Source organism: Aplysia californica, unplaced genomic scaffold (genome assembly GCF_000002075.1).
Source record: "Aplysia californica isolate F4 #8 unplaced genomic scaffold, AplCal3.0 scaffold00719, whole genome shotgun sequence".
Taxonomy (NCBI): Eukaryota; Metazoa; Mollusca; class Gastropoda; order Aplysiida; family Aplysiidae; genus Aplysia; species Aplysia californica.
The window spans coordinates 125984-145572 of record NW_004797989.1 but is presented as its reverse complement, the minus strand read 5'-3'; the positions used below and the strand labels follow the sequence as shown (position 1 = coordinate 145572).

Sequence of the window (19589 nt, the reverse complement as noted above, 5' to 3'; positions counted from 1 at the left end):
ACTCCAGGAAAATCATCAGTTGATATCTCTTATATTACTCCAGGAAAATTATCAGTTGATATCTCTTATATTACTCCAGGGAAATCATCAGTTGATGTCTCTTATATTATGACAGGGAAATCATCAGTTGATATCTCTTATATTATGATAGGGAAATCATCAGTTGATATCTCTTATATTATGACAGGGAAATCATCAGTTGATATCTCTTATATTATGACAGGGAAATCATCAGTTGATATCTCTTATATTACTCCAGGGAAATTATCAGTTGATATCTCTTATATTATGACAGGGAAATTATCAGTTGATATCTCTTATCACCTACCAGCTCGCACCCCTTCTATCTCATCCAAACATCTCCATGGGCACAAAGAGACAGCTTATCACTTCAATATTTTTCCCAACATTATGCTACCAGTGCCAGACCTGGACATTAAGTAAAACCCATGAAAGCAAAATCAATGCATACGAGATGAAATGTCTCCTCAAAACCTGTAACATTACAAGATGAGACAGGCAGAGAAATGAAGAAGTAAGAGCAGCTATTGGCACAGAGTCAGAAAAACAGAGAATAAAATGGTTTGGCAACCTGTTATGAACGTTACCTCGCCAGCCAGCTATGAGACCCATAACACTAAGCCCTCAGGCTATAAAGGAAGAGGAATGCCAGGCAAAAAGGTGAATTGAGGGAGTCAACGAAACCCTGAGAAATTATAATATCCCAATTGAAAGAGCTGCGGAGCTGGCCTTCCATATAAAACTGCATCTCCCCTCGACGCTTAATGGATGAAAAAGTAAAACGTACATCTTGTATTATGGCAGGAAAACTGTGAGTTGATATCTATTATATTACTGCAGGAAAAGGAAAATTGCCAGTTGGTATATCTTATATCATGGCTGGAAAAACAAACAAACTGTGAGTTGGTATTTCATATATTATGGCAGGAAAAAGCAAAGTGTGAGTTGGTATGTATTTTATATTACGGCAGGAAAAGCAAAATTGTGAGGTAAAATTTGTTTCAAAGTCTGGACATTATGATAACGGGAAAGGACGATTGTTAAGCCAGAGCTCTTTTATTACTTCTAAAGATTGGACATCCCTTGAGGAAACCAGAAATTGTGAGATAGAATTTCTTTTAAATTCTGCACATCACTGGGTTGGGTGGAGAGGAGTGGGCAGAATGAGCGTTGAGAGCTCTTTCATCATTTTCAAAGCAGGACTGAAACAACAAAGGGAGAGGTGGTGGGACAATGGTTGGACGTGGCAGGAGGAAAAGAAAAATTGTGAAGTGGATATACGTAAAAGAGATACTTAATAATTCACAAATAATGCTCAAGATTTAGGGAATTTGGACACATTTTGTGTATTCAAAAGCCAATGGACATGATAGCAATATACATCAGAATACAGCTACATAACAGTGCAGTAAAAAGTCATAGTAAAAATTCTAATAATTTCTTAGAGCCCCCTTTCCACCATACACACAAATGTTCAACAGTTTATGCTTTCCCTCAAATGATAAATGCATATTTATAAATACATATAGAGGCCTCCAAACAAATCATTTTCCCACTACTCATATGAACATAGAAAAATCTTAGACTACCCCCTTGTATACACATAGTAATTAGTCAAACTCACCCAACATCAGGCTGTAATCCTGGCTGTTCTTTGTAATTCTGTAAAAAGAGCAAGGAAAATTAAAACAAGGTCCAAAAAACAAACCACAGAGACATGTATCAATTCTACAACTATCACTGACTCTAATAATGCTAAATTTCAACCACTGTATGACTTGCCAAAAGAATAAAATAAGAGACGTGCTGATAATAAAAGAGTTACTTCTCAGATTTTAGTTCTATTGACATAGCTTCGACAAATGTATAGGTTGAGTTTGGACAATTTATTAATTTGAAATGATAAAAGATATGTAGAACTTTAAGAAAATGGCATCAGTTGAAAATCTATAAATTTGACCTCTGTTGATTTTAGACTGATATTTTCATTTGCATGTTGTGAGAAGTAACTCAGTTTTGTCAGCACACTTAACACATTGACAGCCACGTCCTGCTTTTACCAATTCTGAAGAAATTTTTGTTTTCTCACGAGAACATAAATATAAGAAAGTCTCAGTTTGGAGATATTTCATATCACATAATGAGACAGGAATGGTGCAAACTGAACATTGACACGATGGACTTGAACCAAAAACTATACAGAATGCCCCATTTTTAAGTGGTCAAGCCCTTATGAAAATATCTTAATTATGAAGATGCGTAACATTACTCACTTCTACCGGGAGAAAACTGTAGAGCACGCTGACAGCAAAATTCAAGCAACACATTCACACTGAAAAAACTTATAAACGATAACCTCTAGCGATTCAGAGACTTACTTTAAAATCAAAAGGCTTCAGTTTGACCCAGTGATCCAAATATTCTGGACTGAAATCGGCATCTGGCTGTATCGAGGTGATTGGGGTATCCAGCCGGGAATGCAGGTACCTGGCATACTCTACGGGCCCAAGAAAAAATACACTCCATGACGCAGAGGTTTAGGTTACAGCAAAATGAAGCACATCAACACAGCAAAGGCACAGATAGTGCAGAGAAAAGACAAGATACATAAACAAAAACAGGAGTACCGCTAGGACCTATCAGTGACACCCTCCAACAACAAACATGAAAAATAAATTTCTTTATAAAGAAGAAAACAAGTAAACATTCTCCATTCCTCAAACATTACATTTTAAGATGTCACGTGTTTGATTGAGTTTGTGATATATCAAATTGTCTCATCTACCATAGACTTCATCTGTATCATCTTTTCATATCCCTTTGAGACTTTGTATCTTTGATGATCCTACATTGTGTGTACCTGGCTGTTTTCTTTTACTGTCCCTGTTTTGGTGATACCTATTCCAATTTAGTCACTGATGTCAAATACTCATTTTTCTCTGGGTCTCCCCCCCTTCCTCTTATTCCTTCCTTTCTTACTTCCTTCTATCCCACTAGACTGTGTAGAACACTGATAAAAAAAACAGTTGAGCCTGACCTAATGACCACCTGTCCAAGACAATCACCTGTATAAACTATCATTTCTGATTTCCCTCTTTGCATATATCATAATATGTTAAATTGACACTGTCCAAGAGGATCACCCGTCTAGGATAACCACTTTTCTCCTTGACAATGGGAAGTTTTCTAAGACAAGTTGGGCTGTATTTCCATTAGTCTAGCACAGACATAAGTATAAATAACACTGAGACACAACACACAAAAATGCATACCCTTGAAAACGCACTAAATATTTTTAACGTACTGGTAGACATCTATGAAAATGTAAGAGAGTTGTACTGCGTTTGTTTTTCTTTCAGATTACGCTGAACACACATGCAGTGGGTCATACAACTAACAGAAATAACAGTACTAAAAATCCACCTCAGATATCAACCAACCAGTCACATACTGAGCACAGAGAATTCACACAACAGATAGAATCTAACTGTATGAGTAAAAACAATTAGAGTGTCTATTGAAGGGTGTGTACCCCCCAGAAAACTCACGAAACTTCACAGTAACTCTCTTGGAGTAAAGGAGACGAAACATATCAGCAGGTTATTGTGTCTCACAGTATAAAGGCAATATATAACAATGAAACAACAGGAAAACAGGAATGAAGTAACATGTATTACATGCTCCCTCCAACTGACCACAAATACTAAATCGCCTTCAGTTCTTTCGACACTCTAAGAAAGTCTCTCGTACAGAGAGAGGGCTCACCTCGTAAATAGTGAGCCTTGATATACTCTGGAGAGGCCTTGATGACCGGGGCACTGCTTACCATCAGCTACAGAGGGAATATAGGGAGGGATAATGTTTGAATCACTTGTTCGCTTAAGTTTAAGAGGAATAAATACATGTGTCTGAACTATTGTTTACATTTTTTTTTTAAATACATGTACTTTAATCAATTGTTTACTTAATTTTTAGGAATAAATACATGTGTTGGACCATTGTTTATGGGGTTTCTTTAAATACATGTATTTTAATCAGTTGTTTACTTAACTTTTAAAGAGAAATACATGTGTTTGAATCAATTGTTCGTTTTTAAGTTCAATAGACATTCATGTGTTTGAATCAGTTGTTTGTATTAAAGAGAAATCCATGTGTTTGAATTAGTTATTTGTTTAAGTAAAAGAAAAGCTCATGTGTTTGAATCAGTTGTTAGATATAAGAGAAATCCATGTCATTGAATCAGTTGATCATGATAAAGAGAAATCTGTGATTGTCATCATTGCCTATAATGAGAACCAACTGGGCTTTGAGAGGCAAGACAAAAGCACAAGAGAGGTCATGTCCCATTAGGAACTATGAAATGATGTGTTTTAAAAGCACATGTTGTCCCTATGAGGAACATTAGACTTTGAAACAAAACAACCCCCCCCCCCCACACACAAACCCAAAAAACAGACAAAGTATAAAGACTACACAAACATCTTATTTCTCACTTTCGTTGTATCCTTGAGCCCTTCATAGAACCGTCCTTGCATCACATTGGCTGCTCCTTTCATATACTGACAGCCAGCACTTGTGCTGTCAACCTCCAGGCATTTCTATACATGCAGGAGACAAAATTACCAGTAAACAATTAAATTTTGTCTGCATAACATTAGGATTTTAATAATAAGAATCAACCGTTGATATCCTTATGGAGAAATTGTTTTACTCACTTCAATTACTTTAATACCAACACTATACTGACACAAATTTTCCACAACATCACATTAGTATCTCTCAGCATTATATATGTCTCAGTATTGATGCTCTCCATATTTTTTTTAACTTGTCAAGAAAAATGATCAACTGACTGAAGGCAAAAGCATAATTTGTAATTGTTGCACTGATAACTGGTAATCAATTATTCTGGAAGACATATCTCATATCTCAGCTATTGTGAGATTTGCTGTCAAGAGAAGCCCCTCCCACTCCTACAAAACAAAACAAAAAAACCCCATCAAACTAAACTTTCAACAGAAAGCTCTAACCACACAAACCTGAAAATCTAGAATAGCTGAAGCTGGGTCACCATTTTGGAAGATCATGTTCCCTCTCAGTTGATACACCATACTGTAGTTGGCCTGAAGATTCAAAGTCGTGTTGAACTTGGCCAGAGCTGCCTTGATGTTGCCCAACTCTCTACAAAGAAGGAGATGCAGACGACATAACATTGAATTCAATTTAAAGTTGAACTTTAAAACAGCTATAGGCTTATTTTATTTCTCAGATACCCGTTGTTGTGTAAAAGTTGATGAGAAAGTGATACCGCTTTACTCTCTAGAGGGAAGATGCTGAGGAAATAAAATTGTATCTAGAATTTTAAGAGCACTATTATAATGTGGAACAATCTTTTCCGCAATACCATGTTGTTCCAATACACTGACCTAATTTTCAAGTAGGCTTTTGTATTAATAATGTTTTATATTTCTCAAATACCATGTCAATTGTGTGCAAGTTGGTAAGCAAATGATGTTTGCCAACTTTCTGCAAAGGAGCCGTACAGGGCATAATGCTGAACTAACTTAAAATATGACTTTGTTGAAATTCCTTAAAAAGGAAACTGAGCCCTACTCTAAGGATTTTTTTTAAAAATGCAGTGCACATATTATTATAATTGATTCATTTTGCAGTTGACTCTTTATATACAGTTTTTTTCTTTTTTTCAAATACTCTTTTACTTGATTGGAAGTCGTTAGAAAGGAGAAGATGCAGAGGGCATACTATTTTGAAGTTAACTTTTGTAGCACAGATTTTTCATTTCTCAAATACTCTGTCATTTGAAGGAAAGTTGATTAAAAATGAGAATTTGGCCAACTCTCTTTTTAAAAAAAGTAGATTATAAATAAAATTCATCTTTTATTTCTAAAATTCTTTCAAATTTAAGACCTTAAGGCTGTGATGTTGTCAATCTCTCCAGAAAGAAGTAAATGCAGATGGATAACGCTGCATAAACTGAGAAGCTCATCTAAAAAATACCTCATGTCCACATCGTTATATCATTTTTATGAGAGAATGTTTGCTTTGAAAAGCGTGTGAGGGTCCCTATTTTCTCACCGTGTCTGAATTTGTCTGTGTGTCGTTGCGAGTACATACAAGTGTGCCTGTGTGTGTGAGTCTATTACAGATAAATACAAACACGCACCCATGCTTCGTTGTAAGACTATGACTATGGACGTTTGCGTGTGAGTGTGTCCTGTGTGTGTGAGAGTGCATATAATAATATGTGTGCATAATTTGGGTATGCGCACATATGTGTGTGCCTGTGAGCATGTGAACTGATGTATGCCGGTAAACATGTGCTAGTATAAGAGTGCATGTGTCTCCGTGTGTGAGTGAACGTATGATGTGCATCAGAATGTCTGCCAATACACCTTGAGGAATTGCTTTTCACCATCAGAACCAAAGAGAATCAGCTGGCATTACCCTCCCATATCCCACCACAGACTTCTCCACTTACTTGAAACCCTGGGCCAGACTCAAACTGGCCTCCAAGTGATTAGGATTCTGCTTCAACACCTCTTTGAACACCTCTATGGCATTCTTGTCAAGGGATAAAGAAAAAAGAGCAAAATGACACAATCATTCATCACATTCTTTTTTTAAATCTGAGATTTCACAAGTGGTGAAAAATCTTCAGTTGTTCATATTCCATACATAGACAGCTGGCCAGCACATATATTGAACAAAATAGGATCCCAAGCAATCCCTAACACTTTGCCATCACAAGGCTAATTTAGTAAAAACCTTTGCTATCAAAGGCAAAGGCATTTTGGGGAAATTCAAAGAAACTGGATGGTAAACATCACCGATCGACGAGATGTAACGGCAAAATATTAAAAAGTGGTTTTCACTCGATTACATAAAAAAAATAAAGACCATATACTTAAACAAATGAGACAAAAGATTTAAACAAACTTGTGAGCAGTTCATACTGATATTCAAATACTTGAGTAATTCTCTCCTCAAAAATAAATCTTACAGGCAGAATGTCTTATTTCTGGGAGAACAAGTAAAAGCCAAATAAGATAGCATCTATAGGGCATTCATGGAAAAGCTAATCATGCTAGGCAAAATGTAAAGTTGCACCAGATGATCACTACATATTCGCGTTGTTGAAAGACAAAGGAGTAACCACAATGATTTTACTTAAAGTCAATCAGAAATACTCATTTTTCTTGCGACAGTTTCTTGCAATGTTAAGAAAAATCCAGGAAGTAATGTAGCTCTGCCAAAGGCAATCACTTACCCTGACTTTTCCTCTGTAATACAAGGCCAGGCCCAGGTGAAAATGAGACAATGATTGGATTTTCTCATCAGAACATTGAAGATTTTTACGGAAATCATTTTCTGCATCAGAAAAATTCTGTATAGGAAAAATAAAGGTTAAAAAGTCAAAATATATTCACAAAGTTGCATACATATATTTATACTTGGGAACCATCCATGAGTTTTATCATAAAGTGACAGTTATGAAGACCACAAAGTCCTGCGCGCTCATATGACCTTATGCAGTGGCGAGCACCAAAAAACATTTACAAAAAAGAAAAAAAAGACCACAAAACGATCCTAAAGCCATTTTCATTAATTAACTGTTAATGATCTACATTGACACAATTAGATAATTTAGGAGGCAATAGGACATTTTCAGGATGCACAGATGACAAAGAAAGAGAATGAATATTCATAAACAATCTAGTCCCCTGAAGGAGCTACAGGCTATAGTAAAAAAAGAAAAGTGAAGTTGAAGGACAAAAATCAAGAAGGGTAAATAATATCTTTCTTTCCTAAAAAAGCTGAAACTTTCAGGGAAAGACAAATAAAATTTGACTTGATTGAAAAAAATTAAGCACACAACATGGATATATTTCTTTTCAAAATCTCTGAAACAATCACTTTACCTCTAATAGCAAACTTATGACACCTCTCAGAAAATAAATCTTTGGCATGGGTTTTACTTTTAGAGCAGTTGTGGCATCATTGTAAGCATCATGAAAGTGCTGTAACATCATCAACACCTGGAGAGAAAAATGAAGAGAAAGTAAAGAAGATGAGCTGGTGAAAAAAAAAATACATTCCATATTAAAAAATAAAGTTTCAAGGAATAAACGACATGGATACTTTAAATTGCTTGTCTGCTGTGGCAGTTCCTTAGGAGGGAAAAAAATAACTGGACTTGAAGGGAACAAAAACATTAATTTATAAATGTGGACAATTGACATGGCATATGGAAATGTTACTTCATTAGTTGCTCTACTCAATACACGATCGAGGAAGTCTCGAATTGTTGAATTCTCTTTTTCAAGAAACAAATATTGTACATATTCTTTCTCACCTCTGCTCTATGAACGTAGATGTCTGGTCTGGAGCCACCAGTGTCTAGCTGTATGGCTTTGTTGAAATCTGCCAGAGCTCGTCTTGCCACAAGTGGATGCTGAAACAAACACAACCTCTACTTCAAGTTCTGAAGGTATACACAATGCACTCTGGCAGTAAGACTGGAAAGCAATTGACAGCCCTCATAATAAGTACGACAAAAGGAGCAACATTGGTCCCCACAAGATCAATAACAATAGGTTTTCTGAAAATCTCGGAGGGGTGATGCATGTCCCACATCCCTGTCCCAAACTGTGATTCAAATAAGCGTAAAATTTTAAATTTTAAATTGTTTTCTTATTTTCATTAGACAGATACTCACTCACTTAAGAAAGCAAACCATACGAGAGGAAAAACTAGAAGTTTTGTGGAGGCTCAAGAAAATGACTGAGAAAAGGAGAAGGAACAACATCCAAGCTTCTTCTAGTTATAATTACTAAAATATAATAATAAACAGCATTCGTTTAGCCAAAATTCCCACTCAGCAGCAAGCTCTATACACTTGTAAGTTTAAGAAAATCCTTGGGGAAGCCCTTGAACTAAACCCCATCAGTTCAAGAGGCCCACAGCTTTTGGTGTTCTGATGTCAGCTTAACATAAATATAACAAGGAAACCCCCCCGTACCTGCAGTCCCTGTCTGGCATAAGCCGCACCCCGGCCAAAGTACGCCACAGCAGCACCTGGTTCTGACTGGACACAGAAACAGTGAACATCATTATCGTTGGGGTAAAAAAAAAAATCTAAGATGTAAAAACTACAAAAATAAAATCATCTCAAAACTTCACTTTGTTTCACAATTGAAAGGTTTTAGTACAAATGGCCAAAGACTTCACAAACTTCTACATGAATGAACAGACTCTTTAGTAAATTTAGGTTATTATTGTTGTGAAAAGACTATACCATTCCCTTGATTACAAGCATGAAGAAAGAATGACATAAAAGAGTAATCACAGTATGAGAATACTATATTCTGTAAGCCTAAATTTTCATTACTTCTGCAGAGCTGCCAAGTATCATAAACCCTTTTCAGGGACATATTTCCATGATTTCAGTGACACACCCAGTACAGTGCGTACTCACACTGCTAAAAAAAAGAGCTTTGGGTATGAGAATTAATACTCACAAACAGTGAGACCACCACGTGACTGAAGGGTATTACAGGCCTAACGGTCTTTGTGGAGGCAATCAATGAGAACAAAAGCATACAGATAAACTGAAAGACTTCCTGTAGTCTAGTCGAACATTATATCATTTTCTAATATAAAGGCAACTTCGGATACAGATCTTTTGCTTTTAGTGAAGTCGGCCCAGAGTAGGGCCAAGGGTAGAACTAGATCTAATATGCCCGATAGGTCTACTCAATACCGGTACTGGTAGAGGCTTTTCCGAGAACTAACGTCCGAGTATCGATCGTACCAAAACGAGGCAAACTGGGCTTTTGTTTAAGTCAGCTGACCGTAAGCTTGTGAGGATTGGTTGCTAAAAATTAACAGCCTCTGTCACTTGTCTTTGTCAAATTGGGCCTTTTGTGTTGCGATTTGCTTGTCCCGGGTTTCAACGAATCTCGGTTGTTGGTTTTGGTTTTTTTGGTTTTTTTGTTGCTTTTTTTGGGGGGGGGGGGTTGCTTTTTGGTTTTTTTTTAAATATAGGTACAAAATTGCAAACTTCCGTGGCAGGGAACTCATTTCCGTGGCAGTCCCGGAATTTCTGTGGCACTTGGCAGCTCTGCTTCTGTCTATGCATGCAATCTACAGAGATATTCGTGTTACCATTTAGAATAAACTTCATTTTAGAGCTCAAGTTCAAAATTTTTTTAAAATCTGATGTAGCTCACATTTAAAATTTCAACAGATCAAAAATATATGCCTGCACTGAATCCTGCTCGAAGTCTAAAAAAAATAAGAGCACGAAAGCAAAAAACATAAATTCCATCTCACCTCTATTACAGCAGTAAACTCATCAATAGCCTTGTCAACATTACCAATGTTGAGCAAAACAATAGCCCTCGCTGTGGAAAACGTACAACAAATATTCATACTTGTATAACAAAGTGTCAGAAATAGACCAATACAGCATAAAAGTACACAAATGAAAAATGCTGGAGCACACTAAATATATAAGTAAAAGAATGTAGTCTTCTTACTTTACTTTACTTTATCTTTCCTCTTGTACCTCAAGGGTGTTGAGGGGAGAAAGCTTTCTGTTTCTAGCAAGCTGGATGGCCTGGCTGGGTGGGATATTGTGTGTTTTCAGGATATCCTTCACACCCTCGATCCAGGTCTTCCTTGGTCTCCCTCTTGCCTTATACCCTGATAACGTTTTGTAATACGCTTTACTGGCAAGCTGGTGAGGTGCCACATATGTCAGATGTCCAAACCACCTGATTGTATGCCTCTAAATGTAGTTGAGGACAGGTGTTGTTCCCACCATTTCTCTGATATTGTTGTTTTTTAATCACATCCAATCTGGTTTTGTTGACGGCTCTCACTATACATTTCATCTTGCAGGGGGTTATCTTGTGTTCCAGACTTTTGGTCAAGGTTCATGTCTTGTATTGGTGTGTCAAGATGGGGATGAAAATAGAGTTAATAAGCTTAGCTTTGGTCTCAATGGGGATGTTAGGATGCTTGAGGAGTGGGGCAAGCTGGTAGCCGTCACTGTTAGCCTTTTGTACTCCCCTCTCAATTTCTCTGTTGAGACGTCTGTCTTCCAAGAAGATACTGCCAAGATACGAGAACTCGCTGACTTGTTTCAGCGGAATTTTGTCGATGCTGATGTTGAGGTAGCCAGGTGCTTTTGCTGACCTTCATTATCTCAATTTTGCTTTTGCTGATTTTCATGTTGAGCTTTTCACACCGTGTAATCAGCCTGTCTGTGTGCTCTTAAAGTTGCTCTTCTTTCTCATATGCCAGGCTTTGGTGGTCTGCAAACAGCATCTCATTCAGGTCTTTCAGGTTGGGGTTTGCTTTTTTATCGTAATTTAAATAAAATAAACCTTCAAAGCAAAATAAGGTAACTTTTCATCCTAACAAACTCACATTTTCCCCCAATTCAATCATTCTTAAATATTTTCTTTCTGCCACATTAAGTATTTAACAACAATAAAATATTGCAATCATGCTATTGTGATGACTCAAAAAAATCAAATACAGTTTTGACTCGCCAGCATAAAAAGTCTGAATTAAAGTTTTGTTAAAGGTACAATAAATAACATCCTACCTATTCGGTGATCAAGTTTTTCATCTCCAGTTCGAAGAGGGATTAGATTCTTTTCCTCTATCACTTCTGCTAAATCCTGAAGATAAAATATGGAATATGCAAGATTATACGTGAGAGTGCCTGGTGAAAAGTACCAAAAGATGCATTTATTCGAACCGAAATATCAGGCTTCAAAGGTCAAAAATAGAACTTTTGACAAAAACTAAGTTCCACTAAAAATGGATTCTTTAGAAATTAATATATCGATAAATACAAAGAATTGAGTTTCTTTTAATTTAAAATACATTTTTAAAGATGTTTTTTAACAAGAGGTATATTACATAATCCCCAAAAATGCGTGGGAAAATTGGTTTTCCGAGTAAACACTGCGGATGGTTTCTCTTGTTCATTCATAAAGTCACAATGCATACCAAAATTTAGGTCAGTCTCTCCCCTCTCCAATGGCAGGTAGTGCGCATGAATATCTAGAACATGTAAACAAAGCGAAGCTTTGCGCATCCACACCCTTTCGTTTCTTTGGAGAGCAAACTTGTATCGCCTTTTTCTGCTCTGTGCAAACCTAGATCTATTTCTTAAAAATTCTTGCTCAAGGGGGTGGTGAATTTGGTTTTAAGACGGAATATAAACACTTTGAAGCTGTTCTGTTTTTTTAAGTTGGTATGTGAGTAGTGAATGTGTTGTCAGGTCGTCTCAAAGCGTAGATCTATCTATTTGAAGCAGAAACAAAGGGAAAACTTAAAAGCCGTTTTTCTCAAAACGTTGTTTCCGTAACCTACCATACAAAATCACCGATACATAAAAAACTACTGAAAATATCTTTAAAATTCAAAAGGCATATTGTTCAGAAATGATCTCGGTACATGAAAACGTTTTAAAAAAGGGATTCTTCAAAATGCGTTATTTGGTACCTTTCACCAGGCACACACACATATTAACTACTGCATACATAATCACATTCTGATTCCATTGAGGTGGTGAACTGAAGACAGGGCAGATTCAGTCGAACTATACTATTCAGTACTTAACCCAAAACAGCTGTAACATAAATTTATTTAAGAAAAACAACAGCAGACTCAAAATCCACAAAATCTCGAGATAAAATCCTCCTGAGATGTACTGAATTTTCAAACACAATGTTTGCAGATCTTTAAACCATATCACAGAGCTTTCACAAAAGTGTTAACAATGAGAAAACAATATAACATCTCTTAGTTACTGTGAGTATGACTTGGCATTATTGTAATTGCACCTCAGAAGAGTCATGAACATAGTAAGTAACACCATGGAGGTATACATTGAGCCATTGAGTTTATACTATACCCTGTGGACATAAATTTTCGAATCAATATTTCTTTTTGTGCACATCACCTGCAGAGGATACATTTATGATACAATATGACTATTTACAACAAAAAAATTCCGGAGGGTCCACAGGTCAATTGCACAATATGCCTTTGTCTATTACCTCTACATCATTCAATTCGCAAGAGCTACTTCCACATGTTCCCTCTTTGCTGGAAGCGCTTTTAGAACACAGGCCAAATGGAAGAGGCGAATAACCGTCTGATGAGTCTGAGGATATAGAAGAAAAATAAAGAGTACAATGTACTGCCAGAACGACTGACCACAGAAAATTAAAGCACAAGAGTCTGATTAAAACAAACTTTAAAGAGATAAATCACTTTTGTAATGAAGTGATACCTTGATCCAATTACTTCCCACTAAATAATCTCTTGAAATTTGAAATAAAATCTAATAAATCCTCTCTAGATTGCATCTCTTCTGTAAAAAAAAATAAAGAAAATCCTGTAAGTTTTAAAACTTCTATTTCACAGAACATAAGGAACAAAAGTTTGTAATGTGAAATGCAATCTTTTAGTTAATATCCGCCTCGGCAGACCACCAAAAAAAGGAAGGGGGATGTCTTTTTCTCCTTTCTATTCATAAATCTGCTAGAAGTCAGGGAGTAATCAACAATAAAATTTTCCTCCCACAGAGCAGTTGATTCTTAATAATATAAAAGGTATTCTTAAATCTCTTACTGACTAAAATAGCCTCAGTTTTACATAAGAATCAATTTCTAATTTTGCCCAAACAACAGCCTGGAGGGCCTACACTGTTTTATTTTATAACTGCCAAGAATCTTTAATGAATGAAACTTCCATAAAAAGATCCATCAGATTTTTTGTCCATATATCCAAGAAGACTAGGTGCTTGATTCTACCTCAACTATCTGTAGGCCTACCCTAAGATCAGGGGGTGTAAAAAACATAAGAGAAAAACCTGAAGCTGGTGGGGATCAAACTCTGAACCTTAGGGTTGACAGGTAAACACAATTCTGTTGATTAATTTCAACAATGTGATTGTTGGAAGTTGAAAAAGAATCCCTTAATGTGAACATGTTAAATTGTTTTACATTATGTTGTCATTCACTACAACATATTTCCATATATACTTGTTTTCTTTCCTTTTTAAAAATCTTGATATTTTGCCTGACAATGAGACTATTAATATTTCCTACCATTACTCTAATCTATGTAATCACTTACTTTTGTATAGTCACCCTCCATTCCCGATTTACAAGTAGTTGTGCTTACTACTATCCTTTTGAATCAGCGAGTAACATACAAAAATAATAATTTAATACCTATTTCATACTATTTACTTTAACTTTTTCTGCCTCTGTTACTTTGAAGTGTCAAGGGGAGAAACAACCATCATTCTCATGTTGTTGTATCGCCTGTCCGCTTCCATCTGATTTTTGCTCTTGAGCTCACTGCTTTACTGTCAGGTGGTTATCTTGACAGATGTCAGATGCTCAGATTATCTAATTCATTGACAGATGCCCAAACCATAAAATTTAATTTGTCGTTTATCTGTGTATTGTATGCAGAGAGTTCAGACAACTTGTTCTTAGATAGTCTCATTTTTCACCTTGTCTCTTCTTGTGATTTTCAGTGTTTTTCATTTCACAGGTGTTGATTTTACTTGGTGGTCTTTGTTTTTGTCCATATTTGGGCTTGGTAGCACAGTGAGGTATTGAACATACAGTTAATAGTTTCGTGATGGGTGCTAGTCGGTATGTCACAGTATTGTTGGCCCTTTTACTCTGATGTCTATTTCTCTGTCCATCTTTCAGTTTTAGGTGAACATATTTCCCAGACATTTGAACTCTTGTTGTTGTCAACAGTGATGTTTATTTGGTGACTGTGATGTTTAGTCAGCTAGGTATTTTGCTGATCTTTATTTTGCCTCGATGCTACTTTCACTTCCGCACACAGATCTATGCACTTCTTTGGGGGTCAAACTGCAATAATTCTTGCTGCAAATCACAAAGACCGCTAAAACTGAACTGTTGCAAATCAATTCTTTTCAAGAAAATTCCCAAACATAAAATTGCGAAACATCAAATTATTAGGGAAACCTGTAACCTCTCAGATTTTTCTTTCACCTCATGGGGGCACGCCCCTCTAAAACCCCCTGATTGGTCCAGAGTGCGGAAATTACTGTGCAGTTAGGCTTAGTGTGATGGAATAGTTTGAATAGCAACCATTAAATATTTCAAAAACTATTAATTCATAACAAATATAAAGTCAACATTCGTGTAACAAAACGGATAGAGTGAACAAGAATAGGGCTTAAATTAAAACCTGAGCATGAGACCATAGAAGTGAAAGTAAAAGAATTAAATTTCATACTACCGGTAGCCTATCGTGATCTAAGCAGCAACTTTTGTGAGCAGTTTGTTTATTACTTGTTTTTGGGGAATCTTCTCACTGTCGCTTCGTATGCTCTGATTGTCAGTGGAAAAAAGTAAGCTCGATTTATGTTGTCTTCTGATTTTTGGCTTCTGCTGTAAATTCGTCATCGTAGGCCTATTATAATCCATAATATCCCTCTAGATTCTAGACATCTAGATCTATCTATCTAGATCTATATGTAATAAATTATAGTAGATCTATAGAGAATTTAGAACTAGGCTAGAGATCGAAGTCTAATGATTAATTTTAATTGATTAATGTTTTGGTTGTTTTTTAAAATGAAAATTAATAATAATATTAATAAAGAATGAAGCATAAATTTAAAAGAAACTCAAAGTATAAAACATTTCATTTTTGTACTGACCACATTCAAGAATAATTTCCCCTGGTGTAAAAACAAGGTTGAAGGTTGGTGGGGTAGCAGTCCACTGACTGTACTGGTAAGCCCGAGCCTTTGAGTCCTCACTTAGGTTGCATCCTGGGCAAGAACCCTCTTCGTCCACGTCCACCTTCTTGAGGTTGAGTTCAATGTACTGTTGTCTTCCATCCTCGCTGTCGATCTGGATGTTTGAAATTTTGCAAACTTGAGCAGATGCCGAATGTTGAAGAAACAGAAATGAACAGAGAAGTAAAATAGACCACATCACTTCCATTTTGTCGGGCCTAAACCTAACTCCCCGATGAATGAGTGTTTTTGTATACGATTTCTAATTTTTGTCAAAATGAAGATGCATAAGGGCATTAACTCTGAAAACTTTGACGTTACGGTGTCGACTGATCAAAATCTACTCTTGTCTTATATTTGCTGTAGACCAATTTAATTATATATAGTATAATCTCTTTGTGTAGACCCTGCATGTATACATACTGTATAGCTATTATGATTTTGTAGTACCATTGCCAAGTTCTGAATCTTCTTTTCATTGTCTTCCTGAGGTGAACGTTGTCAAGAACAACATTTTGCTCACGTTTTCTCAAAAGTAGCAACATGACAATGATGCACGTAATAGATGTTTTCGAGACGATTGGACGGGAGTTTTTTTCTTTGTTTTCTTGTCTTGTTTGTTTGTCTGTTCGGCGAAGATTTTTTTTTCAGACCTACCAGTACGTATACATGTGCATGGTTTAAGAAGGAAAAAAATTCTGCTTACGAATATTATCGTACTTTTTAACATTAGATATCACACTAGTGTTCTGGCTCAAATAAATTTTGTACGCTTGCACTGTTCAGCAAGCCTGAGCTGCTAATTTATTTATTTTTCCGGGAGGCAATCTACAGTCAAGTCTACAGCCGGTACACATTATTTTGCTTCGCACTGCAACATGTTCACATAACATACTACAGTATGCAGTTAGTGGCGTACTTTAAAAAAGGCGAATAGTGTAGACGGTCAGGCTCGCAGCCGTTGATTGAAACGCCAAGTCAACCGCCTAAATAAATGTATTGCTCTAGTTGAATTTCTCTCTTTCACTGCTCTGCGTAGGCCCCCTGTGTGGTTGTCATAAGTCTAAGTGTTTCTTAATTAAATGAATGTACTTAACATCTCTATCAACACTTTTAGTTTACTAAAGAGGTGAGACCTCTGAATTTAACGTCCGTTTCTGCGATAGGACCAAAAAAACTGGGTTGAGAGTGAGAGCCTTGATTGAAAACTTCACCAAACGACCCGAGTTCAAGAATGCCGTGTCTGGGATTCGAACCAGGACCAATTCATCCATTGTCCAGCATGATGATACTAACTGAGCAAACGGTGTGCCCGGATAGCTGTTAATCAAGAGTGGGCGGACAGGCTATGCGTGTACAGCCTATGAATCATGGCTGCTCTGCGCCTGCTATATAATAATATTCTGTCTTTGGATCACTGAGAAGGCCAACAATGATAAGGTTAGTGGGGTGATTCTAAGCCGTTTAAACTACATATTGGTGGAGAGTACACTTTAACTAGCGGCCTACATTAACAGCAAAGGATGTTCGAAAAGTAAGGTGGGATGGCCACCTAAGAAACAATTTTTGAATTATCTGAATTTTTTAAAGGAAAAAAGAGGGGGAAAACGACAACACCCTCCAGCAATAAGCAACATATATATTTCTGCAGAAAAGCCACTCAACAGCTAGAGCTTCTCAATATCTCTCCTCGAGGAGATCGAAGCATTTTTCCCAGCGGCTTTGTTGAGAATAGCCCACATCCCTCTTTTTTTAAAATTTACATAGATCTATATAATGTACCTCTGGTCAAGAGAATGCAACCGATTTTGGACCTCTGTGACGCTTTCACATTTTCTGGGGAGAACCTCTTTCCTCCATAAAATATAACAATATTATATGTAAAATATCATTTTCCCCAAACGTAGGTGTTGTTACGCCCCAATCGACACAATTTAGATCACCTAGGTCACAACAGAAAGGTAGTTTCTCAGGAGGCTGCTGAGATAATCGAGGAAGGAAAATAAATTAAATTAGGTAGTACTTGATGAAGCCCATATGGGACGCTCACTGTTAAAAACATCCAGGAAAAGACAAAATACAGTTTTGGGGACAAGTAAATAGAATAAAAGCCTTGAACATCTAGCTTTTTACCGTTATGACGCCACAATTAACATTTCACATAAAATTAATCGTCACAGGTCTACACATTTTTACTTTAAAAAAACACACACACATTTTTACTTAACACACACACACACACCTCAAAACCACCCCCCAATGCCCAACGTGACAAATCTATAACTTTATATAAATAAGAACTTAACCACCAATCCCCGAAGAGATGGTTGCTCAGAACATCACACACACTACCCGGGAAACCGGGATGACTAAAAAGGCCTTGAACATCTAGCTCTCACTCTCACCGGCGAAACTGAAGGCAAACGAGACAGGGGTAGGCCCAGAGAACCTAAACAGATGGGTACCGGTAAGGGGTAAAGATCAAAAACAGATCAGGGTAGCGGGACTTTTTTTAATAGGAGCATCCGAGCAAAGGAATGAATGGAGAACCATGGCCATGATCGCCGATGTCTGCCGCAGATCAGGCACTTTTGTGGATTCTGGCGCGTTATAAATTCATTTATCATATTTATTCATTTTATTAAATTTGATTGTGATGAGGTTGAGATACTCAATACAAATTTTTCTCATTCGGGTCTCCTGCGAGTGACAGTAAAGCAATTTACCACTACACCATAGACGTCGGTACTTGGCTCTTGCAACATAGTAAGGTCATGCATACACGTGCCGAATACTAAAAGTGTTGTTACAAGACGTACCGTAACAAAAACAAAGGGGATGAGAATAATAAGGACTATAGATCATGCTTGATAGGAAAGGAGCAAACCACCCATAGTCACTATAAGACAAGATGATGGTTCGTTTGTAGTATTGTATATATATAATATATAAAATTTTTAAAAAACTTTTCCACACAGGTTTACTAGTGCAGGGAAAAAGCAAGAGACAGGCAGAAATGACAAACAATGCCTTTATAACCGACACTTTGAGTGACAATGACCCCAAAATTCAGAAACAACATTTGATTTTCGAGGTCTCAACCATCTTCACTAGTAATCCCATACCCCTCCAAAAGAACCCAAACCACTTTGAAAGGGTGATCATAATAATATACTTTATATATATATAGCCTACAGGAAAAAAAAATTGAAGTACATGTTAGGCAATGTAGGCCTATACACAAACATGAGAGAGAGAGAGAGAGAGAGAGAGAGAGAGAGAGAGAGAGAGAGAGAGAGAGAGAGAGAGAGAGAGAGAAAGAGAGAGAGAGACTGAGAGAGAGAGTAAGAGAGAGAGAGAGAGAGAGAGACGAGAGAGAGAGAGAGAGAGAGAGAGAGAGAGAGAGAGAGAGACACACACACACACACACAGACAAAAACAGATTAAATGATTAAGTTAAGTAAGATAACTTAAAGGCTCACTTGGAATAATCTTCATTTTATTCAGGTCTTCTCAAGACAGAATGAAAAAGTGAACATATTTTTGCTTACTTCATGAGGCAACAAACATGGTGCACGACAATTTACAAGAAAAATGATAAAGTGACAAGAACATTGGGGAACCCTTCGTAAAATAAAGAAAAATATGCGCAGCAAACAAAACATTTTAAACAAACATACATCACATCTGAGTATATTCAGAAACATTCATACCTTGACATAAAATA

The 19589-nt window shown here is 36.7% G+C and overlaps 1 protein-coding gene across 1 annotated transcript in view; it reads right to left on the bottom strand.

Moving 5' to 3' along the window:
- LOC101858740 (tetratricopeptide repeat protein 13) overlaps window positions 1-16709 on the bottom strand; it is a gene marked incomplete at its 3' end in the record, with an annotated part of 28518 nt that extends 11809 nt beyond the window's left edge. The window contains 14 exon segments of the mRNA XM_005108787.3: window positions 1646-1683; window positions 2400-2518; window positions 3787-3853; window positions 4515-4619; window positions 5061-5202; window positions 6521-6603; window positions 7310-7426; window positions 7962-8078; window positions 8396-8494; window positions 9062-9127; window positions 10375-10445; window positions 11657-11732; window positions 13122-13228; window positions 15782-16709. Coding sequence (XP_005108844.2) covers window positions 1646-1683; window positions 2400-2518; window positions 3787-3853; window positions 4515-4619; window positions 5061-5202; window positions 6521-6603; window positions 7310-7426; window positions 7962-8078; window positions 8396-8494; window positions 9062-9127; window positions 10375-10445; window positions 11657-11732; window positions 13122-13228; window positions 15782-16070 — 1496 coding nt within the window.
- Between the last annotated feature and the right edge of the window lie 2880 nt (window positions 16710-19589).